General features: G+C 55.3%; 1 protein-coding gene across 1 annotated transcript in view; it reads right to left on the bottom strand.

Annotated features, from left to right (window-relative positions):
* Nucleotides 1–1,251: 1,251 nt before the first annotated feature.
* The window catches only part of TEX264 (testis expressed 264, ER-phagy receptor), a 39,068-nt gene continuing 15,118 nt past the window's right edge, over nt 1,252–25,201 (bottom strand). The window contains exons 5-6 of the mRNA XM_054281188.1: nt 8,758–8,929; nt 1,252–2,090 (exon numbers count right to left, since the gene is read on the bottom strand). Coding sequence (XP_054137163.1) covers nt 1,786–2,090; nt 8,758–8,929 — 477 coding nt within the window. The 3' untranslated portion in view covers nt 1,252–1,785. The remainder of the gene's footprint in view (nt 2,091–8,757; nt 8,930–25,201) is intronic.

The following is a 25,201-nucleotide window of genomic DNA, read 5'->3' as shown; positions in this document are numbered from 1 at the left end:
GCAATCCTGGTTTGGGGAGGGATAACTCAGAACATCCGTGGCAAGGACCCCAAGGACCAGCCCTGTCCTTTCAGGAGTGTTGGCACAGACAGAGTGGGACACTGGGCAGAGGAGGGTGTCTGGGCTGGGGGACCTCACCACTGCAGGCCGGGGTGGGCAGAGGTGGTGAGGAGGACTGGAGGTGTGCTGTGCCAAGGGATGTGGCACTGCCATGGTCCCACCTCCCCCCAGCAGGTGGGTGCTGGCTCCAGCCTCACACACACCTCGGCACTGGCTGCTGCTCCAGCACGATGGCAAAGCCCCCTGGTGCCCAGCTTCAGTGGGGTTAGGGGACAAGCACCGTCAGTATCCATCCACTGCCTGGCTCCAATCCCCCGGGAGCCTCAGCCAAGCATAAATATTTCAGGGGGCTTGGCAGTTTTGTAATAACCAGCAACAAAGATAAACACCGGGAAGAGCAATATTTTTCCATGTGGGCTGGAGGAGTTTAATATTTTATCACTCAGAGCACAAAATATTTATGAACAATCCCATGTCAATCACTGGCTGAGGACTAATCATGACCTTTCCAAGCCAGGGAGGACACATTCCAACCATGGAGAGACAGACAGACCTTCCCTGGCCCTGACACCCCCAACCCAAGTCCCAGTTTTGGGCTGCCACATTTGACCACCAGGAACAATCCCTGGGCTGCTGAGGCACCCAGGGCACTCAGCAGGTGCTCTGGCACCTGGCATTGCCCCGTGGCACCGTGACCATGATGTCCAGGCTGTTCCCTTGTCCCAAGCTGAGAGACAGGGAACAGGGACCACCCCAGGCAGCCCTCCCTGCCTGCATTCCACAGCAGCAGGACAGACAGACGGGATGTCAGGAAGGCACAGTGCAGGCAGCCTGGTGTCCCCTGCCACAGGAGGAGGCCCAGCAGCAGCTTTATATCTGGTTTTACTCTCCACAGGTTCCCAGGAGGAGTGGGGATGCCACCTCCCTCCAGCTCTGCCCAGCTCAGCAGGGCAGATAGGACCCTCCTTCCCCCCTTCCCCTGCAGCTGGCACAAGCTGGGCACAGAGCCCGTGCTCTGCTGGGTTGCCCAGGCAGGGAGAAAGCCTGAGCAGCAGGGATGCAGAGCCCCTGGGCAGCTCTTTGGCTCAGCTGAGGGCTGTGGGGGCAGCTCCCATCCACAGCCCACTCCCCACCATGGGACAGGATGGCACAATTGGCCAAAGGACAAGTCAGCAATGCACCAGCCACCAGTGAGGAAAAGCATCCACTTTATTACAGATCCCAAAGCGCCCGTGGCAGTGCCAGGAGGACCACATTTACACAGGATGTTTCCATTGCTCAGCAAGGGGAAGAGAAGAGGGGAACAAACCCAACTGACCCAACTCACAGCTCTTTGGTGCTAGAAAATGTGGTGGTGCAGCAGAGAGAAGCTGTGGGTGAGAGGGGCACCAGCAGAGACGAGGGGGGACATCTCTGACATCCATCACCATCCCCCAGACACCTGCAAGGATCCTGCCACGTGCCTGGACACACACACACACAGCAAATGCATTTCATGTCCCCCCAGCCTGCACCTAACCCTGCGCCACCAAGCACCACAGAAATCCCCCCCCCCACCTCCCAGCACCCCCAAAAACAGTCAAACACCCTTTCTGCAAAGAGGGAGAGCAGGTTCTGGGGGGAATCAGCAGCCAAAATCTCTTGGCTGGAGAGGAAGGAGGTGGGAAAGGCAACTGGTTCCCATAACTCAGACCCCGGTGGGAGGTGAGGCAGCCGGGTCTCTCTTCACTCCTCTCCTCTCTCAGCAGCAATGGGCTCCTTGGTCCACTTGTCTGTGAGCTCCTGGCTGCCCACGTCAGGCAGCAGCCCCGGGGCTCCCTCCCCGTCGCCGGCAGCCTCCAGGTCCAGCTCCTCGAAGGAGGAGCCGCTGGCTCCCGACTCGCTGTAGCTGTGCTCGCTGCGCGTGTCCGCCTCCTCCCGGCCGCGGCTGCCGGCCAGGGGCAGCAGGATGGACGTGGCCACCGACGTGTCCCTGCTGTCAGTTGTGGCCTCCACGCTGATGGAGCTCGTCTCGCTCATGGTGTCCACCCCTGGGATGGAGAGAGAATGGGGAACAGTGAGTGCTGTGGGAAGGAGGCAGTGGGGATGGGGGCACAGCCTTTGAAGCCACCAGAAGCCTCTGAGATATCAGAGACCAGCTCCTACCTCTTGTCCCTCCTATGCCTTTGAGACATGACCAGGTCAAGCATGGGCTGAGCTCAAACTGCTCCCTGAAATCAGGAGCCCCCAAACAAGCACCAGCCTCCAGCCATACCCTGACCTGGCCACACCATGGCCCCACAGCTGCTCCTTGTGCACACAGCAAGGACCTGCCAAGCCCTTCCTTGGGGAGAATGCAAGCCTGTCTCTGGCATGGTACCAGCAATGAGACAAAGGGCAGGAAGGACACTGTGCTGTGAGGGTGGTGTGAAGCTACAGCACTGTTTAAGCACCCAAGGGGATGATGGTACAAGTGCAAATCCTCAAATGTTCTGCTGTCAGAAGCAGGTATGGATGTCCAGCCTCATGCCAGGGCATCCTGGTGCCTCCAGCACCTGACAGGCTGCTCCCACTCCCTCCATGGCTCCCCCAGAGCCGGCAGCCCTGGCAGCAGCGTGAAGACAGGCAGGGGAGCAGCAGGCAGGTCTCCGGGTGCCAGAGGACAGGGAGAGCCTTCCCAGCTCATCCTGTGCTTCTGCACATGACCTGGCTGCCAGCCCCACCCCATCCCATGGCCAGGCCCCCGGGGCTGTCCCTGCCTGCCCAGGTGGGACCCTTGGCCCAGCTCCCCCTCCCCAGATCTCTGCCTCATTAGCTCCATCGACAATACCATTAAGGAGTCCACAAGGAGAGGAATGTGTCAGATTGAGACCAGCAGCTCGGTGCTGTTGCCAGAGCAACCAGCCAGGAGACAAAACCCTCCTGTTAAACATTAATTATTGTTAATTATGACATCACAGATCCACGAGGTTTATTATGACATCACAGATCCTCCTTGTTAATTACGATACAGGCTTCCATCATGGCCCTGCCTGCTCTATCTCCTCCCTGCCTGCCTTGCATCAGTGGGAAGTGAGTGCCAGGCTCTGTCACTTCCCAGCACCTCCATCCATGCTGGACTGAACACCAGGATCATGCCCCACACCAAGAGGGAAACCAGGAGGAGCAGCAGCACTCCTGGAGGACTGGGGCCTGCCACCAGCAGGGCTGGGAAGTGGCAAAGGGGAGCATCACCATCCTAAGTGGGAGAGGAGAGCCCTTTTCTCCACACTGTCTCCTGCAGGTGCAGCTCCATCCTCAGCTGCTGCCATGGGGCTGCCTTGGGCTCCCACAGGCATTTCCAGCCTCCCCCAGCTCCTGCAGCCAGGCTGCCCAAGGCTGGGCTGCTTGCTCTCCTGCAGCTGTGTGGCAGCCACTGATCTCCTGAAGGAGATTCACCAAGGAGGGAACTTTCCTTCCAAACATCCTTGAATCCTTTTTCTGCGCTGTTTTTCTTCCCAGCCTGGGCAGCTGCCAGCAGAGCTGCTTGTAAATGGCAGAACTCTGCCTCCTGAGCAGCATCACCATCATCCCACGGCCCAGAGAGCCGCCTGAGTGACGGCTGCTCCCAGGACCCAGCAGTGGCGGCAGGATGAGGGGCAGCCAGAAAAGATCCACAGACACAGTGCTTCATCCCACCTGGATGGCTTCATCCTGGAAAGGAACCTGAGCCTCACCCTCTCACCTTGGCAATGCTTTGGGCAGCTGGCACAAACTGAGCCCTCAGCCCAGGCAATGCCAGGTGACCCCTCCCATGGAAAGGAGGACAAAACCACTGCCCACTGACACACACTGCCTTTGCTGCAGCATCAGGGAGCAGCTGACATGGAAACTACATTTACTCTAAGTTAAAAAGGATGTTCTGCTCGCTGAAGGGGACAGCAGCCACTGAGTGGGCAGCAGGAAGGTGGGAGATGCTGTCCTGTCCCACCTGACAGGAGCTCAGCAGGGCACTGGGTCAGCAGGGAGCCTCTGGGAAGACTCAGAGCTGTGGGGGATGAAAGGGAGATGAAGACCCTGAGCCTTGAAGACAAATTAAGGTTTGCAAGGTCTTTAGTGGTGATCTGAAAAGAAGAAATAATCTGATTTGGCCAAATTGGTGGCCTGAGGTGACATGGACATGTTCCCACCATGGCTTCATGACAGCTCATGTCATGTGTGGCCATCTTGTGTCTCTCTAAGATCCCAGGGGACAGGAGTGACACCAGCCCCCCAAGCAGTGCCCTTCCTGCTCAGCACCTCTCCCCTGGCACCCCAGGGAACATTTTGGCTCAGAATTTGTCATGTAACCCCATGGCACAGGGCAAAGAAGCTCCTGAGGAGAGGAGCAGCAGCTCAGGAAGAAGAAGAAGACAGGGATGAAGCTGACCTACACACTGCTCCAAGCCACCACTGTGGCAAAGCTCTGCTGTCCTTGCTCTCATGGCCACCTTCCTCTCCCTTGCTCCAAGGGTGACAATAAATCCAGTCCTGTTTCCCTTCAGCCAGGCACTTTGTCACTGCTCTGTCACTTCTGATCACGTTTGAGCAGCCTCAGCTGGCAAATCTGCCCAGTTCAGCAGCCTTGCTCTCCTCTGCACAGGAAAGGGTGGCTCTGGCACGGCCCCTGAGCCTGGCCAGGATAAATGTCTGGGGTGGGCAGGGCAGCAGAGCTCCAGGATAAATGTCTGGGGTGGGCAGGGCAGCAGAGCTGCTGCCGCCAGGGACCATGTGGGGCCAGCTGTGGCAGGGGAACGTGGCAGGAACACCCAACTGTCCTAAGAGGGAGGCCAGGCAGGCAGGGCAAGGGGCTCTGAGAGGGCAACCAGAGCCCTGGGGGAGGGCAAGCAGGGAACCAGCCCCCATCTCACAGGCACACCCTTCCAGCAGCTGTTACATCCACTTGTCCATCCTCACATACACCTTGTTTGTCCTCCCATGGCCCATTCCTTGCATCCACCTCCCAAGGCTGGTCCTTACACCAGGAACCAGTCCAGCACCCTGATCCAGCATGGCTGTTCCCTCTGGCACACTGTGAGGCAGCAGTCATCCTCTATTGAAACTCACCCCTCACCTTGGTCCCTCAAGGATGGCAGAGCCATCCCACTGCACTCTCACTCAGCAGGAACATGGGACCCAGGAGTTTTCATTTGGGAAACAGAGGCACAGCCTGGGCTGAAGCCATGGCAGGGTGTTAAGGAGTCCCCAAAAGCCAGGAAGAAGGGATATCAAGCAGCCAACTCCAAGAGACCAGCCAGGAATGGGTGCAATGGGAACCACTCACCCCATGCTGCCAATGAGCCTGGTGGGGAGCTGCCTCCCCAGACAACTCAGCCCTGTGCCATACCAGGCACTGACATTCCCAAATCCAGAATGAGGGCAGGCACCACCCTGTGCCACACTGATACCTGAGCAGGGCTCCACTCCTGGTGCTCCTGGGCCCTTTCCTTCCCCTCATTCCATCAAACATTCATCACCCCTAATACAGTGTGCTGCCAGGGGGCACAGCTCGTCCATGACTGCTGAAGCTCGCACACAAGCCACCAGGAGAGGGACTGGGGCCCTTCCCAGGATGCAGAGGCAGGCAGGAACAGGCAGGGCTCTCAAGGATGGAAGCAAGCAAGGATGAGGCAGAACACACCAGGAAAGTTGCTCCTCCGTGGCGCTGGAGCTCAGCGTGTGATGCCATCAGTTGTACCTGAATGCCGTGGGACAGACTCTGCTCCATGAAAATGAGCACCTGAGGTTCTGGGCAGAGCCACATGCTCGGGAACCATCTGTGTTCATGCCAGCCCGTGTGGAGAAGCTGCTTTAGTTTGTTTCCACCTTGCAGGCGCAGCAGCGGGGTCAGTGCAGAGCGCTGGGAGGGAGCCGGCAGCCAGGACCCGCCCCAGAAAACAATTAAATACAAAACAACTGATCCTGATTGACACTGCCCCCTGCAGACCCATCAGCCGCCTTCCGAAAACGCTCCCTGTCTTTCCAATGACCCTGACCATGCTGAAGAAGGGATAGAATTGGTGCAGAGGCAGCCACAGCCCCTGGCCCCTTCCCTGAGTGTTGAGTGTGTGTGTCCTCAGCAGAGCTGCCAGCACCCTGCTCTGGGCACAGCAGCAAAGAAAGCAGAGCCCAGACCATGTCCCACATCCTTTGTGCCACTTGCTCACAGCCACAGGCACCCAGCACCTCCCAGGGTGAGCTCAGGAGCAAGGACAGCAGGTGACAGCCTAAATGGAGAGATGTGCTCCAAGGTCAGGAGGCTCGAGAAAACAAATCCAAGCTTTTCTTACACTTTCAAGTCGCTTGGTAGCGTCTGGCACCAGCCACAGTGACAGGTGAGGAGAAATGGCAACACCTTCCACTGGGAACTTCTCAAGTCTTTAATTCAAAGAAAGCAAAATCCAGCTGCTGGTGGGGAGTTTCTTGAGCTGTGAGTGACCAGTGGTGTGCTCACACAGAGTGTTACTCAACATGATGTCCATGCTGAAATCACACTCAGTGCCCTTATCTCAGTATTTTGGGAGGGGGAAAGAGGAGGCTCCCTTTGCTACCACATGAGGACACAGAGCCCAAAGCCTCTGTGCACAGAGCAGCCTCAGCTGCCTTTGGGAGAGGAAATGGGGCTCAGAACCTTCCCAGTCTCTTTATCCATTAAGGCACAACTGGGTATCAAGGCCCTACACCTGGATTTGTGCAGCTCAGGCACAGCCAGAGGATCTGACAGCCACCACCAGGGACTGCCACCTGCCCCACTGTCCCAGGAGCACTTCCTGAGCCTCCAGCAGAGCAGGACCATTTGAAACATCCATTCAAACCTGAGAAGGATCAAGAAATAACCCAAATTCAAGCAACTGGGGTTGAGCAGAGATCATGCTGACAGGCAGATGGGGACATTGCTGTGCCCACCCTCCAGCTGGCAGAGGAAAGCTTGAAAACTGTCATAGATATCCTGGGATCTCCTGGGTCATCAAGATGTCATGTCCATCATGCCTGTTGAAGGGGCTGTGACTAAGCAGAGCTTGCTTCCTGCCCAGGGAGGAAGGCTAAAAAGGATGGGAAAAGAGGTTTCTCCAACTCAGGGGTGGTTGCACAGATCCCAGCACATAAAATCGTTGGGAAGGGAGGATCAGTCTCATTCCATAAGGTGCAGTCTTCATGGGACCACCAAAGCCCTCAGGCAGGAATTGCACAAGCCACCCATAGGCTTGCCAGAGCAAGGATGTGACACCCCATGAGATGTGGTTGTGCCACTGTGCCCAGCAATGGCAATCACAGTGAAACATCCAAGCCCAGCTCTTCAGTCTCGCAGGCAGGGCCAACCTCACAGGTATTATTATTTGAAGTTGGTTTTGTGCAGACTCAGCAGATGGCACTGCATCAGATTGCACTGATAAAAGTTCATCTTTGTGCCTGGAAGGGAAGGGGTGGTGGAGGAGCTGGCCCAGAGCTGCTGCTGGAGAGCCTGGCCCAGAGTGAGAAAGTCCAGTGTCATTTTCCTTCTAAAACTGGGAAGATCTTCCTAGCCCTTCTTCCAGCAGGGCAGGGGAGTCCCCACTGTGGGCATGCTGGCAGTGGCACCCCAGGGAAAGCAGTGAGACAGCCACAGGACAGTGGCTGCTCTGAGCACCCCTGGCTGTGCTGTGGGACCTTGCACCTCCTGAGCAGGCACATGAGCACACACAGCTATGGAGGCACCACCCTCGAGCTGCTTTTGCTCCCATAGATCCTGCCATCCCTCTCCAAACCAAGGGGAAGCTGTCAGAGGGAGTGGCCTTTGGGCACCTCTGCCCAAGCAGGGCTGGTGCTGCCCCAACACAAGGCAGACAAAGAGGAGAGCCAAGTGAGCACCATGCTAACAGGGGCCCTAGAAGGCTGGGAAACAGCTCCAATTAGACTCATTGCAACACTAAATGGACACAGCTCCCAGAAAGCAATTCCCAGGCTTGCTTTTATGTGATTAAGAATTAAAGCGACCCAAACCTGGAGATGTGCTGAAGCAAATGACCCAAGTGCCCGTGAGGCGAGCACAGCCCTCATGGATTTTTCATGCCCATTACACAAGCGTGGCCAACCCGTGGGGCAGGGGGGAGGCCCCTGCCAGCAGCCAGCTCAGATGTGCTGTCCAGTGCCTGGGAACGCTTGGACAGCCAGCTCTTACATCTCACAGGCACGGGAGCATGTGGGCTGCTGAAGGCAAGCAGCATTTTGGGTTACTATAGCACTGCTGCTCTGCGCCTACAGCCATTGTGGTCCCTTCCTGTATGAATACATCCAGGCTCCAACAAATCTTGCTGAGCAGATGCTCCCAGGCAACTCCACCACGAGCTACAGCAACCTGGTATTTAAGCTCTTTGCAATCCCAACATGTAACAGATGAAGATGAGATCAAGGAAGATGTATATGACAAAGAGAAAAACAAGCCCAGCTGCAACTAAAAGCTGTGAGATCCAGCTCTGCGCTGACAACGGTGGCTTAACCCAAAACTGCAAGGGTTCCTGGGTGCTCCCCAAGGCATGCCATGCTATCTCAGATCCCTAGGGATCAGCACAGGGTGAGGGGAAGAGGTGTGCTGAGACTCTGGCTGGGTACCAGGTGGGCACAGGCCAGTCCCTCTCTGCCCAGGCAGCAGGACTGGGGACACCAGGACCCCACCTCTGTGAGGGATGATGAAGAAGGAGCCTGTACACAAGCCACAGGTACCTGTGATGTCTGTGTGGGCGTCCTCAGCCACAGCTGCAGCAGCCCTGCTCTTCCTCTCCAGTTCTTTCATTTCAGGCACATAGAAGTCTCCTTGGCGGGCAAGGGGACACACGAAGTAGATGCGGTCCTGCTTGTAGATCTCGATCCGGGGGTGGGCACACAGCTTCCTCTCCTGGAAGACACAAAGCAGCCATGGGCAGGGATGTGTCCTCACCCCCCAGCCCAGCAGATCCCTCACCACACTGACCTGCCAGCCTGGCAGCCTGGTCCTCTTTGCCCACAGGGGTGGAGGCCTAGTGAGGAGCAGAGGGTGCCATCCCAAACCACGGTGCTGCTTTCCCTACCACAGCAGCCCCAGGTACCAGGGCAGGCAGGTTTGGCCCCGAAGGTAAGCAGCCAGCTGGGCTCCAGGAGGAGATGCTGAAGACCCCCAGCTCAGCCTTGGTTGTGATGTGCTTATTTTGGGCTGGAGCAAGGGGTTTTGGAGAACCAGGCAGCTGCTTCACACAGACCTGCCAGAACTCCAGCTCCTGCTGGCAGCACAGCCCCACAAACAGCACAGCCCCATGAGCAGCACAGCCCCATGAACAGGCACTTCTCTGCTAATTAATATAATCCAGAGCCGACAGCTCCAGCAGCTCCTTTAAGAACCACGAGGGCAGGGGGAGTGGGAGATGAACCCCTGGCATTTGAGACAAGTCCCCCTCCTCCTTTTCCTCACCCCAGCTCCCCCTGGCAGTGCCCCTCAAGACCCCAGGCTGTCGGGGCCCCATGGCAGGGGCTGAGCCAGGGCTCTGGGGACTCCTGGGGTGCCAGGGCTGGGTGAGGAGCAGCTGGACCCTCCTGCCACCCCCTCCTCGCCCGCCCGCCCGCCAGCTGCTCGCTGGCAGAGGGGGCGGCTGATTGCAAGCCGGGTGAGAAAGGAGAGTGTCTCTTTAGCGGGTTTTCTTTTTCTTTCTATCCCCTTTTCAAATCACTGACAGCTTTTATTTAACCCTGCAACCACCTTAGTTAACATCCTCCTCCTCCTGCTCCTCCTCCTCCCTGCCCCAGCTATTCTCTTCCTCCCTCTTGCCCTGATTATCCTCTTCTTCTTCCTTGACCCAGTGATTTTCCTCTCTGCCTCAACTATTCTCCTCTGTCATGCCCTGCTGGTGTGGCTTGTTTGCACATCCTCCAGCAGGGTCCACATCCTTCTGGGGCTCTCTGTTGCCAGAGCTGGCCCCACACCAAGAATGAGCTCTATGGACACATCAATCATGACCTTACAAAAACCTGACTCCTTTCAGCCCTGGGGATGGACCAATGTGATTTAAGAACCATTTATTTCCCAGACTAATGCTGGCACCAGGCAGGATCCACAACAGACATGAGCCAACACTGACCCTCTCTTGGTGCTGGCAGCTGTACCACCTGAAGAGCCACCTTCACACTGCCAGGATGTTGTACCAGAAATACAGGCAGAAATCCCACAGGAGCAGTTTTTGGGTCCATTTTCCTGGGAAAGCCTGCAGGATCTGGCAATGCAGAGGCCCAGTTTACCCAGAAACACCTCAGTGGCAGAAACATGACCCCAAGAGAAGCTTCACCTATCCCATCCCAATACCTCCCAGCCTGAATTTCAGCAGTGCCTCCTCCAGCCGAGGAGGAACCACATTTCCTGTCCCATGCTGCAGGGACACGCAGGGACGCAGGCGGGCTTCCAAGGCACTTGGAGTTTGGAGTTCCCACTTGCAGGCAGGTGAAATACTGGGGCCTGCAGATCAAAACTGCATTAAATAACAACAAGCTGGGTTGTTTTTAGCAGCAGAGCAGAGGCGGCTCATATCACTGCTGCTTTTTCAGCAGCAAGGCAGACAGGAGCCCTCCCCGCCGCTCTGCCCCTTGCTCTGCCAACCACAAGCCCATCCACCAACCCCCAGCTCAGCTCCCTAATTTAGGTTACTGCAACACACACCAGAGATAGGTACCTCCAGGATTTGCAGGGTGTTTTGGACAAATCCACTTGGCCCTCCACCACTTCATGCAGATAAGGACAACTCAAAGGATTTTAGAGCAAAGAGACTTTCATCAACTTCATGTGACATCTCCAACCAGTCCAGATCCTCAGGGCTCCAGTCTGGTCTTCAAGACATCCCAAGCTGACTTTCCAAAGCCCCTCCTAAGGTTCCAAAAGAGTGGAGCTGGGACATACCCTCTCCATACAATCTACTCTACACTGCTACAACTTCCAATTATACAAGCATAGCAGTGGCACCCCCAAAACACAAACAACACCCCCTCTTGCCCATACAAAATGTGGGAATCTTGGCTTTTTAAGGAATAAAAATGTGCACATGAATGAAGAGCAGGACTGGCTCTTGAGCCAAATGCTGTTTCACACTCAAGATTATCCTGTAAGAGAGACAAGGATGTTCCACCCTGCCAGAAGCAGCTCTGTGTCCCTGAAGCCAGACCAGCCCAGGTGTCCAGCCCAAAGCCCATGGCTGGGGACCATGGTGGGACCATGCCAAAGTGGCTGGACACTCCCTGTCAATACCCATGCCTGCCTCATTAGGGACAGCTGCAATACTTTATTTCTTCCCAATTCATCCAGGGTTTTCCCAAAATGAAATGGAGGGAAACCAGAGCCTGAGAGTGCTAGTTTATGTCTGTACAAATCAAGCTGGAAGCCAGGCCAGTGAGCTAGCCTCTGCTTCTGTGCTTCTTCCCAGAGAAGCCCAGCTGCTGGCAGGGCTGCTGCAGAGCTCAGCACTGGCAGGTGGGCTCAGGAGAGGACAATGTCCCCAAGGAGGAGCAGGGATGTTGAAGCTGGGAATGCTGTCCTGTCCAGCGTGGATGAGGCTGCATAAAGACTTGAGAAATGAGCCATGAGGTGGGGAGCAATGACAATGGAAATGGATAAGGGGATCATCTAAAGGGGGTGGGAGATCAGCCCTGTGATCATACCAAAGGAGATTAGGAAGCAGGCAGAGGCCAGGCAAGAATAGTGCAGCAAAGTGCAAAAGAGGCTGGTGACACAGTGAGTTTGGGATTATCCCCACGGAGAGAAACACTGCAATGAAAGAAACAACCCAGAGAGACTGGAGAGCAGAGCCCAAATGCAAAGGTGTGGGAAGAGAGCGAATTAGCAAAGGCTCAACAACATGGCAAAACAACAGAAAGGCTCAACAGGCAGTATAGCACTGCCACTGAGAAGGGAGCCCCTGGCTGGCTGTGCCACCAAGCCAACAGATGGAGCAGCAAGGGGAATGTGGAGTTTGCAAGGCAGAGCCCTCCAGTCAAATCCAAAGCAGTTTCACATGGGTGGAGGAGCTCAGCGAGAGCTGAACAGTGGGACACTGTCAGTGTCAGGCTGCTGGCTGTGACAACAGGACCAGTAAGTGGGGCAGGAAAGAGGACTTGTCCCTTTGCAAGGTTGTGCAGTGCCACCTCCCTCCTCAGCGTCTGCCAGCAGCTCTCCCTTCCCATGGCCAGCAAGGACAGAGGCAGCAGTGCAGCATTCAGGGCTCATTTCTGTGGCAGGACCCTCCCCACGGCACCTGAAACAGGGGATTGATTCATTGCACATAATCCATGCAGCCCATCTACACACACAAATGCACCCAGAGCCCACAAGCTCAGTTCTGACAGAAGAGCAGCTCCAGCACACTCCTGCCACATCAGACCCATGCTTCCCATGAAGCCAACTCCTTCTCAGCCCATCTGAGGAACGTGGTGGGGTGCTGCTCACCACCTTCTCGGGAGCAAGGCGTTACGTAAGGGAAGACTCTTGCACTCCTCTTTCCCAGATGGAACAGCACCTCGCCCAATCTTTAACCTCGGGTTCCATATCACCTCCCACCACGTACTGACTGCAGGATTTCCTCCAGGTCACTCTCATCCTGCTAGGAATGGAGCATCCCCATGCCTTATGCATCAGAAAGGACAGGGTTATGCAATGACCAGGTTTTTGGGAGACCTTCCCCAGCAGCAGGAGGTGCCAGCTATTCATCAGCACAAATCCTCCTCCCCCTACACGTCCATAAGGTCTCAATGTGTGTTCATGATATGGCTTGGGCACAGCCTCCCAGGGGGAAGATGCCCTCACTTTCCTGGGTGAGCATGAGAGCAGTCCCAGGGCTGCAGAGGACATGACAAGGTGTCCGAGCCATGACCTGCAGTCATTAAAATCCCGGCAGAATTGTGCAAAGGCAGAAGGAGGTGGCAGGGTGCTCGTGTCACACCATGGCCCTCAGCACCTGCTGGGAAGCAGAAGATGAGCTGGGGCACTGCAGGGACTGTCTTTGTCACTCTGCCAGGTTCAACTGCTCAGGAATTCAAATGTCACCAACTGGATTTGCTTCATCTCCCACTGCTGCAAGAATTCATCTTGTTAGGAGACCACAAACGAGCCTTGTGGATGCTCTCTGGATCCTCGCCACGCACGGGCATGCTGGCAATCAGGCTCCAGCTGAACCCACAACACTTCTAGTGTTGCCAGGAAGGCAGTGGGGAGGCAGCTGCTGTCCTCACCCCACTTCACCCCACAGGTTCCCTGTCACCCTCGACTCCTTACTGTGACCTCCTGGAATCACTTACAAGGTGATGGTTAAGTCACACCAGCCTGCAGAGTCCCTGTTTCAGGACTGATGCTGTAGGAGCAGTTGAGGAGAGGCTTTTCACGCCACCACCAAGCTTCCTGCTGGAGCAGAGCTGGAGGCTGAGCTGTTCATGCTGCCCAGCAGCTCCTGGCTCCACTGCAGAGATGTCCTCTTCAGGCTCCAGCACCTGTGTGCCATAGGAACACAGCCATTGCTTGTGCCTGGCACCCATCCCTGCCAGAGCACCTTCTGCCTGCAACATGTGAAAAACGTGCCTGTTAAACCCCAGCCAGGACTGGGAAAACCATGGGGAGCAAGCAGCTGGTCGCCCAGCAGATAAAAACCCTCTTCTCCCTTAGGGGAACCAGGCAGCCCTGAGCTGGAGGCACTGGGAAAGCCAACAGTGCTGACAGTGCAGGGTGCAGCCTCAGCATTGCCTGCTCTCTGCACAGAGCCAGTCCAGAGAACTTCCCAGAGGGGCCAATGGACACATGCCCAGGAGGGCCAGACTCAAGGAGAACCTCTGGGTTGTTCACAGGGATTGTCTAAACTTCATTTTGGCATAGTGTGCCAGGAAGTCAGTGCAACTGTGCCCAGAACCCTTGTTCCTGTTGTGAGAGGACGTGCTGCTGCCACTGCAGGGAAGCAGAAGGGCACATGGAGCTGTTCCATCCACATCCTGCTGTGACACTGGAGCAACACCAACCACATGAGGAGCTTTTCCACAGGCAGCTGGGCTCAGTCCCTTCTCTTTACTATGCTGCCACACCTGAAGAAGGGATAGATGGAGGGTGCAAACACACAGGGGGCTTGTGACCACTGCTGGGGATTGCTCCCTGTTGGGGGGGCTCACCAGCATCCCCCCAGCCAGCCAGGGCACCACCACAGGCTCAGTGCCACAAGGCTCCCCTTGCCCGTGCTGCTGGCACTGGGGCTGCTCTGGGAACTGCCAGCAAGTCAGCTGGCACCTGGGAGAGTGTGGGGAGACCCCCAGGAGACCCACCAGCCCTGTCCTCACACGCCAGACAACACAACTCCCCCACACCTTCCTTCCAGCTGGAGGCAGCCATCCTCTCCATCTCCCAGCGATGGAGTCGGACGCTTCAGTCCCAGGGATTTTAAAGGAACAACAAAACTGCGTGGAGCTGAACGGCCCTAAATCAGTTGCTAAAATTAAAAGCTGAAACTGAGCCACCACCTAGGACTGGGGGGAGCTGTGCTGTGTGCCACATCCTCCTCGCTTCCTCACACGCTCCATGCTCGGTGTGTCATCCCTGCTTATCTTAGAACACGGGTGCTAGGTAGTCCTGAGAGGCTTTGCAATTCATTTGCACAGCACTCAGCCCTCTTTGGTGTTCTCCTCCTTGCTGGGCCATCCCTCTGTCCCAGGCCCAGACTGGGAATGTCCCTGTTTCCATTCCTCTTTGCTCAGACAGCAGCTTGAGGTTAGACATTGCTTCAAGTCATCCATGTGAGCTGATGAAAGCAAAACAGAGGCACCCCTTGCCCCTGGGGTGAAGGGGCTCCTGGGCTGCACTACAAGTGGTGTGGACAGCAGCCTGAGGGGGATGTTTCCCCTCAGCTCTGCTCTTGTAATTCCACCTGGAATATTGCCTCCAGCTCTGGGGACCCCTGCATGAGACAGCCATGGACATGCCAGGGCAGGTCCAGAGGAGGCCACAGAAACAGCCCAAGGGCTGGAACAACTCTGCCATGGAGACAGGCTGAGAGAGTTGTGGTTGTTCAGCCTGGAGAGGAGAAGCCTTTAAGGAGCCCTGAAGAGATGTAGATTTTTTACCAGGGCCTGTAGTGACAGGGCAAGAGGCAGTGATTTTAAAGCAAAAGTTAGCAGGTTAGACTGGACATAAAATGCCTGTGCTGAAGGTTGTTAGGCAGATTGTCCAGAGAAGCTGTGGATGCCCCATCCCTGGACATAGCCAGGAGTTCAAGGCCAGGCTGGATGGGGCTTTAAGCAATCTGTGCTAGTGAAAGATGTCCCTGCCCACTGCAGGGGGACTGGACTGGATGACCTTTAAATGTCCCTTCCAAACCCAACCCAGATTCTGGTCCTCTCTGCTGGGCCACAGCCTTCCAGTGGGAGACAGGGATGAAGCCTGGGTGCTCAGGGCTGTTCAATGAAGGGCAGCCACAGGCTGGGGCAGAGCCATCAGCCCCAGAGATGGCTGGGCAGAAGCAAAGACAAACTGCTGGAGGGAGAGGCAGGCAGACATGCTTTACACAAGTAATACCTCAAACATCAAGGAAACCCCAACATCTCAGCTTGCAGCTCCAGCAGGGTGCACATGGAGCCAGGCAGGCCAGAGCCAGCTCCAGCACATGGCACAGCAGCACCAGACTGCCAAGGGCTGGGGAACAGCTGCTGCCTCCCAGCCTGGAGAAACTCACACTTCAGGGCTGGTGAGACTGCTCCCACGCACGTGCACTTTACTTTCAAATCCTCTGGGCTGTGAGGTGTTTCAGAAACAGAAGGTGATATTATTGCAATCAGGAAAAGGCCGTTTCCATCAGGCAGCAGGAAGAACGAGTGCCACCACCAGCACTACGGCAGCAGAAAACAAAGTCTCGCCAAAGGATAACAAATCCTCCAGGTAGCAGAATACAGGGCCTGGCAATTAGCACCTCCCACAGCATCAGCATCCTTGCCTGCCCTCAGCACACTTCCCCTTCCCACGGCAGGCCCCCCGTCCTGCCTGCTACCAGGACACGCCGCCCTGCTGATGTGGCAGTGCCACGGCTCCAGGACAGGCAGGAGAGAACCAGCCCCCGAGATCCTCCCTGCAGCAGTGAGAGGGAGTGGGAGGGCATTTGGACCGTGGGAGCTGTGAAACACTGGGCTTGATAGCTTGGGAGAGTTTTTCATTTTCACCTCAGTGAAGGCAGCCCGCCATGCAATTTACACCTTGCCCGCCCGCGCTTCCAGGCCCAGCCACCCAGCTGCTCCCAGGGCTCCTCCAGGCAGCACCTGCAGAGTGGCAGCTGCCAGGCACGGACAATCTGAGAGCTAAGGGAGTGAGCCCGGGGCAGTTGGTGGGCGCAGGAGATCCCAGCACCCTGGGACGGCTGGCAGGGACCAGGCACAGGCTCTCAGGTCATGCTGGCAGCTACTGTGGGAGTCATAAACACTGCATCCTCCCTGGGATGGAGATTCCATTCTCTTCTCCAGCAAAAGGGAATGTGCTCCAGCCCTACCTCACCAGAGGCCCTGACACACTCTGGACCTTTTCCAGCACCCACTTGAGCTGCAAGAGAAATCCTGCAGCACACAAAGAGGCATCCATCACCTTCAGAGATGAGCCAGGTAGCAAGTCCCAGCAAGACAAAACCTCTCAGAAAGTAGCCACAGGCAGTCAGAGCCCCCAGTGGGGGCAGGACAAGCCTTGGACAAACTGCCAGCCCAGACACGTTCAGGTACATCAGTCTGTGTGCTTCCAGGGATGGATGGTACTGCCCCCAACTATGGGAATGTCACCTGCAGAATAAAGAGCAGATGGTGCAAACAAACACAATTCATGGGGCCTGGGTCCCCCCTGGTGTTACGGTTATTTGTTGGTAATTAGTCCTGAGGCAGAGAGTTGCAGAAGTAAAGGAAACTTTTGCATTAAAAAAAGTTAGTTTTCCTAAAGACTCAGTGTTTTCCACTTCCCCAAGTTCTGCCTTGCTCCAGTACCCACAATGGATAAAATACCAGATAGGGAGATGGTACTCACCAGCTTCCCAGAGCTCCATAATAATGTTCTCACACTCTTCCTCCTACCCGACCCCACCACCTCCCATCTTCTCCTCCTCCTTCCCCATCACAGCCACGCACAAGCTCTCTGAAGGGGACTTTGATTTTAACCATTCTGAAGCTCAAACACCAGATAAGGAATCTTGTAAATTATGTGTAAATCCACATAATCTCTCCTCTCCTGAGGAACCGGTGCTGGGTTCCTGTCCCAGGTCCTAGGAACTCCATCACTATGGGAGTACATGGATCAACAGCTGCACACAAGAGGAGGAGGATGAGACTGTGGGAGAGGAGGACCACAGCTGGAGAGGGCTGCCTCTGCTTCAGAGAGAGGATCTCCAGGGACCAACACACTCTTCCCAGCCCTCACAGGATGCTTCTCCAGCATTAATCACAATGCTGAAGGGGTTGATGCAATGATCTCTGCCACCACGGATGACTGGAGCAATGCTAAATCGCTTTGCCTGCTCTGTTGCCTTGGCAAGGCTGCCAGGAGCAGCAGCTGTGGCAATTTCTCTGTCTCCTGTCAAGGCAGGGCCTTTCAGGAAAGGGATCATCATCCAAGATCATCTCCTGTTGTTCTGCCTCAGCCAGGCAGCCCTCTGCAGCCTCCCACCCTGCATGGGACACCACACAGGTAAAAAGAGCCTCTCCAAAACTTGTGTCTTTGTCATGTTCCTCACAGGGAGAGTAACTCCTAACCTAAAGTGACGTGCCCCACCCTGCCATGAGACTTGTGGTGACAGATCTTCCATGGATAGCTCGGAGAGCTCCTCATCCAGGTGGACATTCCCAACCCACCTTGATGGCTTTCTCTCCTGGGCCACCATTCACTTGAGTAGCTGCCCTTCTGCAACAAGAATGTCCAGACAAGCTGGAGGCTTGTGGTTCACAGCTTCTCACACATGTCCTCACCTGCAACAAGTCCTGCCATGAAATCCTCTTGCAGCAAAGCCAAAGCAACAGCCATGGAGCGGGAGCAGCAGTGTCTGTGCCCACAGCACATGGGGGTTCTCAGTCTCCTGAGACAAGCTCTGAGCTGCCCCTTCCAAACCTCAACCCTTTACTCTTTGGATTGCAGGCATCTCTAGCTGTTCTTCCACAGCCTCAATCACCAGGACAAACTCTGGTGTCACACCAATGGCCCCAGGAGGAAAATGGACGAGTGGAATAAATACCCTCCCTGTCCCTTCCTACCTCCTTGAACAACCTTGTCTTTCTGCAACGCCCCCAGCTCCCAGGCTTCATGGAATATATTTCACGATGAGCTAAGCTCAGCCTCACACCATCCCTTCACAACTGAGAAAGCCAAAAAGGGAAGCTGAAGAACTTAACCTTGTTGAACTTGCACAGATAAAGCCACCAGCAGCCCAGGGCAAAGCCATGATGCAACTGCCTGATTCCCAGACAAAATAGTCCTCCCTCCCCACCCACAGGGACTTACTGTCAGGCTTATTGGCCTCATTTGGAAGGCAAGAAGATCCAGAGGAAGAGATCAAGTGGGTTTCAGCCTGGTTTGCTGAGGAGGAATAGGCAAGCTGATCACGACGTCCCTAAGCACATCTCAATTACAACACATTGACAAAACTGATGTCAGAAAGCAAGTTTCCAGGACAGAGGGATCTTCAAAGCTATCAGTTATGTGCAGCCAACTGTGCAGAAAGATTGTTTGAGCTCTGGCTCAGGGAAACCCTGCATTCACAGGCTTGTCTTGGGTGACAGGGATCCCAACCAGGCTCTTTGTAGGGCAGACACCCATGGGCCAGTGGTTGCCTTTGGCTCACTGCCCCTCCTGCTCCTCCTTCCCTTGCCCCAGCGACAGCTATTTCCACGTTTTAAATGCAAGCCAGGGCTTGGAACAAGTTCCTTCCTGAATGTTTATAAATGAACAAGAGGCATTTCCCTGCAGGCTTCCAGCAAAGCCACCTTCAAACCCCCACATCCAAGAGCTTGCACCTCTCTTCCCCAAAAACCTGGCAAAGGGCAAAGCGACAGCGCTCCGGCAGGCTCCTGTGTGCTGACAACTCTGTGCTGACAATTCCGTGCTGACAATCCCCATGGTGAGCTGGGCTAATGAAGCCCCCGGAGGCCTCAGCGCTGCAGCCGCGGGCGGTACCGATTGCCCGGGGAAATCCCCAGCGCATCCGCAGCGCCGGCGGCACGGAGCGAACACGGCCGGGCAGGCTGAGGCTGCTGCAATGCGGGACGAGCTGGGGAGCAGGGGGTGTGAGGGAGGCCAACCAGCGGCACCAGGCAGATTCACCAGGGGCAGCTCCAGGTGTCCCCACACACGCCATTTCAGCGGCCACACGTGCTGGCCGCACTTCTCCATCGGCCCCGCTGCGAGCGGGCAAGGCAAGGCAAGGCGAGGCAAGGCGAGGCGAGGCTGCCTTTTCTCCGCAGCTTTCACCTCCTCCTCCTCCCTGGCCCACCAGGGACCCTGTGCAGTCCCAGCGGGCTCATTACCTTGGTGTGGAGAGCAGAGCACCCGCTGAGCAGCACAGTGCAGGGAGGCAGCGGCCGCGGGGCCAGCAGGGACACAAGCTGAGCGCCTCCAGCCCGGGCTCCGCTGCCGGCAGCACGGGCAGCAGGGGAGGGAGGGGAGCAGCTGCTGCCAGCGACCTTTGCAGGCTGGCAACTGCTCCTCTGCCAGCACAGGATCGTGAGTTTGACTGTGCAGATCAATCAGGAGGAGAAATCAAAGCAGTTAGGCAAGGACAGAGCCCAGCCTGATTCTGTCCTTCCACAAGGATCCCATATGTTCCCAGATGTGCTCTATGAGCTGGTAATGCTCTGGAGATGCATCAAACCACTCAGCTTTCCAGATCTTTCTCTCCTGGGAAGTCAACTCCCCATCTGCACCGCTGCTCTGTCCCCCCAGGTACCCCAAACGTACACAGCCCTGTGTAACACCACTGATGGCAGCACAGCAGCCAAACCTGCAGCCACCAGAGCTGCCCCATATCCTCATTAGTGCCCTGAGACCTGGAGGACATCCCTCCTCTTCCCAGTGCTGATGCCTCTCCTCACACTCTGGGTACCTGGAGGATGGGGAGGCCTTTGGGGAAGAATATCTACACCTCTGTCCCATTCTGCCCTTCCCCAAGCAGCCACAGCTTGCCATGGGCAGGCAGTGTGCTCTGCCTGGGCAGCTCTGTCCCAGGACACAGCAGAAAGCCAGAGCTGAGCCAATGCTATGGGTCCCAAAGTAGCTCCCCCCAGGAGACACAGCTTTGAAGGGGAACTGCTGGGAGATGAAGGCAGTGGCTTCTTGGGGTGGCAGGACCTGGGCAGGACAAATGAACTTGGCACTAGAGATGCACGTGAGAGAGGAGGAGGAAGACGCAACAACAGAGAGGAGCTGATGGCTGTGTTCCTCCACTGCGAGCCCACAACATCTGGCAGCTCCTGCAGCCACAGCACCACCCTGCTTTGCTCATTCCTGTACTGAGAAGTACCTGAACAAGTCCTTCCCCACACTGACCTCCTGATAAGCTTTTGCCAACTCACGGGCTGGTTACTGAATCACTGGGAGGACCTTACCCCAAGCTGTGAATCTGCACAGCGTGAAGAGCAGAGCAGCTGGCCCCAGCAGATGATAGATATCTACCTTCCTGCATGTCAAGGACCTGCCAGCAGCTCCAGGCAGAAATAAACCCCTGAGTTAATGACAGCCTGCTCCGGCCATCCAGGAGCAGGGAAAAAATGCAGGTGTCCACAGTGGGAATGAGGCCATTGTTTCCCTCCCTGCAGCCTTCCCAGGGAGTTGTTATGTTACAGCCCTACAGAGTGGGAACAGAGCCTGTCAGCAATGCTGAATGAAGCCAACAGGCAGCTGCAGACAGGGCCACTCTGCGATCAGCCACGGCACATTCTCTTCCTCCCCCAGGGCCAGGACACCCCTTCAGGTTTCATTTGAAAGGCAACAGCCCCCAGTGCTGGGACTGGGGCTCCCAGACACCCCACTCTCCCAGCTGCCTTAGACCTCCACCTCTGACCTTCAAGCAGCCCCTTTGCTGAGTCCATCCCTGTGAAGATAAGGGAAAGAGACACAGTAGCAATTTAAAATGTACTAGGAGATTTTCTGGTTGGTGGTGTGTGGAATGGGGGAACAGAAGCAGAAACTTCCAGGGGTTGTGTGATGCAAATGTGCCCATCCACAAGTTACCACTGTGATAAGCAGCCAGAGCCAGGGACTCAGAGCAGCTACTAACTTGCTGTCTCCACTGTACTGAGCTCTGTCACTCCTCTTCATCCCTGCAGGGTTGTTATAATTCCTCCCATTAGCAGAAGATGCAGGTAAAACCATCTGTCTGTGGAGCAAGCACCCGGTGGTCATTGTACAAGCCGCCAAAAAAAAAAAATCATTCCAATTACTCCATAGCGACAGCAAGTCCCAGGCATCCTTCTGCTCTGAGCCTTTGAAATGTAAAGCCATGCTGTTTGGTGTCATTTAATTTGGAGCTCAGCCTCAGATCAGCAGAGCCTTGCTGAGCTTTAGGAGGAGGCAGCCATGCAAAACATACATGTGCAAGATTCAGATGTCAGTGGCCTGGAAGACAAGCACACTCCAAGCTTCATCAGTAGCTCCATTTCATGGCCCTAGCATCTCTCTTTTGCCACCCCAGTGCCAGAGGAGGCTGATTCTAAAGTCCCTAAAGCTGTACTGAGCCTTTGCTCCAAATCAGTACTAGTTTCTCTCTGGTACCCAGGAAAGCTGACTTCCCATCATCATCTCCCCTCCCAGGAAGGTTTGCTCCTCTCCTCCACACTGGAAGCACATTCTTTTTTGGATTATGCACCCAGCCTAGCTGACCCGGCAGGGCAGAGGCATCCCACCTAAGGGAGAGCTTTTCTCTGACAAACCCAGCAGAAATGCATCTGCTCAAGCCAGGCGTGAGCCTCTGCCTCCTCACACTCACCACAGCACTGAGGAGCCCAAGGAAGGTGAATGTTGGGCGGGCTGGGGACAAAGAAATGGGTTGGACTAGAGGCACCATCAGGTGCTGCTGATCACTCTTGAGGGTAACAGGTACCTTCCATCTCTTACCAACACCAGGCACTGCACTGGATCCTAAGAGAAATCAGCTCTAGGGTGACAGAGGACAAGCACTGGCTTGTGCTCGCCAGGCAGACTGGCCCCTCTGCCCACTGTGGTCGGACAGCAGGGGAACAAATGCCTTTCCTTGTTCCCATGCTTTCAGAGAGGTGCCAGGTGACCCACCCAGCACAAGGGCCGTGAAGGTGAAGAGAGCTGCCATGACATGTTGCTCACTTGGAATGGAGCAGGGGAAGCAGCTCAGGAAGCTTGGACATCCTGCCATGCTGCAGACCTCCATCAGCTGCCTCAGGGCAGATCTGATCTGGAGTAATCCCTTCCAGCCCCAGGCATGAGTGGTGGAGTTAGAAACTGCCAACACTTCTATTACAGGCTCTGATTTTCCCTGGTGTGGCTGAAGCACAGGCTGAAATCAATTGCCACATGCTGGAAAAGAAAAGACACAAAAGGAGTCCTAGACCTGAGGGCTCACAGGCACTCTCCAAAAGCCTGCAATCCAATAATTAAGCATAGCTCAACCTTCCTCTTTCAAGGAGCTCACAGACTAGTCTGCAAACTGCTCTGAAACCCTCAACAGCTGAGGCAGCTGGATACCATAGAGATGAACCCAGTCCTGGCAAAACCAGAGGGGTTCAGAGGGCCAGGATTTGGCAGCCTACTGGGACAATCCAAGTTGTCCTGACAATAAACAGGCAGTTGGTGTTTGCTCCTCAAAGCAGGACGGGATATACTGGCTGTGTGTAGGTCTGCACTGAACCATACCCTGCACCCACTCCCCAAAGGCTCTGAGTTCCTGTGGGTCTGGGCAGAGTGACCAGCAGGCAACAGCACAGAGAGAGAAAAGCACATCCTGAGCCCATGAAGGCCTCCCCAAGATGTGAGCTGCTCCACAGAACTCCACACCTGTCACTGCCATGAGGAGTGGCCACTCTGGACACCTCCAGCCTGCTGCCTCTGCCCAGGGCCACCAGCACACAGCAGCATCAATTCAAACAGCATCCACAGGGCAGCAGCTGCTGCAGGCAGGCAGAGCTGACAGAGCTCTGTGTGTGTGTGTGTGTGTGTGTGTGTGTGTGTATCTCCTGTGCATCTCCCTGTCAAACAAAGAGACCCCGAGGGACGCCCAGTGTGACCCTTTGCTTCAGAGCAAACAGCTGGGCTCTGCCACCTCACTGGTGCCCCAGCCTCTGGTGCAGCCCCAAAGCTGTGCCTTGCCTATGGCACACAGGCTCTAGGCAGGAGGAGGAGGAAGAACTGATTTTGTTCTTTCATCCCTGTGATCTGATCACCACCCAGCCTCGCGACTCATCCATCCATATTTTGACTCACTGCAGAAGAGAAATGTTTTCACTCTCCTGCCCTCCCCAAAGCGGGGCCTTTCCTACCGTTTTATACCTAACTAGAATTGAAAAAGTGCAAGTTAGTCATAGCACAATGGTCCCTTTTCTGGAGGTAAAAATGCCACTGCTTTCAAGTGTATTATCTGCCTGCTCCACAGGTTTCAAAGTGGGAGCTTCACAGCCAGGGAAACTGGGCCAACAGCATTTGTTGGAAAAGAGCAATATTTCTATGAAGCTGTTTCTCATTTGATCGGGTTCATTTTCCTATTTCTTAAGCCTGGCACAGCTGGCAAGGTCTGGCTCAGAGGGCTATGGGGAAGAACCTGTCCAGACAAAACTCATTAGGACTCAGCTAAAATAATTGCAGAGAGGCAAATCAATCTCATCCTTGAATTAATTGACTAGCTGTCCAGAAGGGAAGACCCCAAGGTTCAGGACACTGTGGCTGCTGGAAAGAGCTGGACACGTCTCCAATGCCTGACAAAGAAAACCTTTCAAACCGATTGCATCCTCTGGGATTCTCTATAAATACATCTGGGGAGAGCACACGTACAGATCAAGTCAATAAAGAGATCTGACAGAAAAGCACTGTAGTGTTTTACTCTCCCTCCTTGCCCAAGGCAAACCATTTCAGTTCTTTCTCTTCCTTGGACAGCCATATGAAATATCCCCGGCTTCTCCCGTGATCATTAATCCTCGCTGCAAAGAGGGGGAAGCAAATCTTTTGTCTGAGAAGATTCATCTCTGTGAGAATTTTGCAAGGTTGAGCAAGTCATTCCAAGGCTGCTCTCCCAACTTTCCAAAGCAGCAGCTTGGGAAGGTGAGGTGGATTCCTACTCCCTCCTGGGACCAAAATGCCTCCAAACAGGACCACTGAGTGACAGCCAACAGGGGTGCAGGCTTTAGGCTGCCAGGCCATCAGGGATGCCCACACAGTTTGCATGCATGGGAGGGCAGGCACTGGAAGTTCACTCTTCTTCCAGGAGCTGCCTTTGGAAATGTTCCTGAAAAAGGAGCTGGGATAGCAATAGGCTCAAAATGCTGGATGTCACAGGAAAGCGCCCACTGTGGCAGCAATCTGGGGCTGAGCTGCCAGCTGGAGAAACCTCCACAGGAATGTGGTGGAGGCCCCATAGCCAGAGGCTTTCAAGGTGCAATTGGGTGCTACATAACCACACACCCTTTCCTATAAAAGGCTGTACCAGACTCTCTTTGCAAGCCCCTTCTAACCTGGCCTGTTCCCATTTTGTGATCAATTAGAACTGGGAGGCCACGGTGGCAGGAGCCTGCATCCCACACATGTGCATCCCACACCCTGCTTCCCTAGAATCAGGACTCCCCTGTCTGCTGCTAGGACAGACTCTTGCACAGAGTCAACAAAAAGTTGAGGAAAACCTGGGTGATTTCACACATGCCACAAGCTGCAGAGGCAGGGAAGGAGTCTTTTTAACTACCAAAACTCAAAACTGGTCAGCAAACCTCTCCTGCTCAAAGCAGTGATGCTGTCAGAGCTGCAGTTTGCACCTGCTCTCGTGCAGGAGCCGAATAGCAGAGCCAAAACAGAAGCTGCACAGTTTGCTTGCAGGACGAAAGGTGTGTGCAGGCACAGGCAGCAGGAATGGCACCAGCACAGGCTGGGAAACCAGCACACACTGACTGGTGCACACCAACCTGCCTGGCACAGGCAGCACTGAACATGAAGCATGGTCACTGT

This window comes from Melozone crissalis, unplaced genomic scaffold (genome assembly GCF_028551555.1).
Source record: "Melozone crissalis strain CALT ecotype California unplaced genomic scaffold, PUWL_Pcris_2 ptg000029l_1, whole genome shotgun sequence".
Taxonomy (NCBI): Eukaryota; Metazoa; Chordata; class Aves; order Passeriformes; family Passerellidae; genus Melozone; species Melozone crissalis.
Note: the sequence above shows the minus strand (reverse complement) of the source record. Positions and strands in the feature narration are given on the sequence as shown.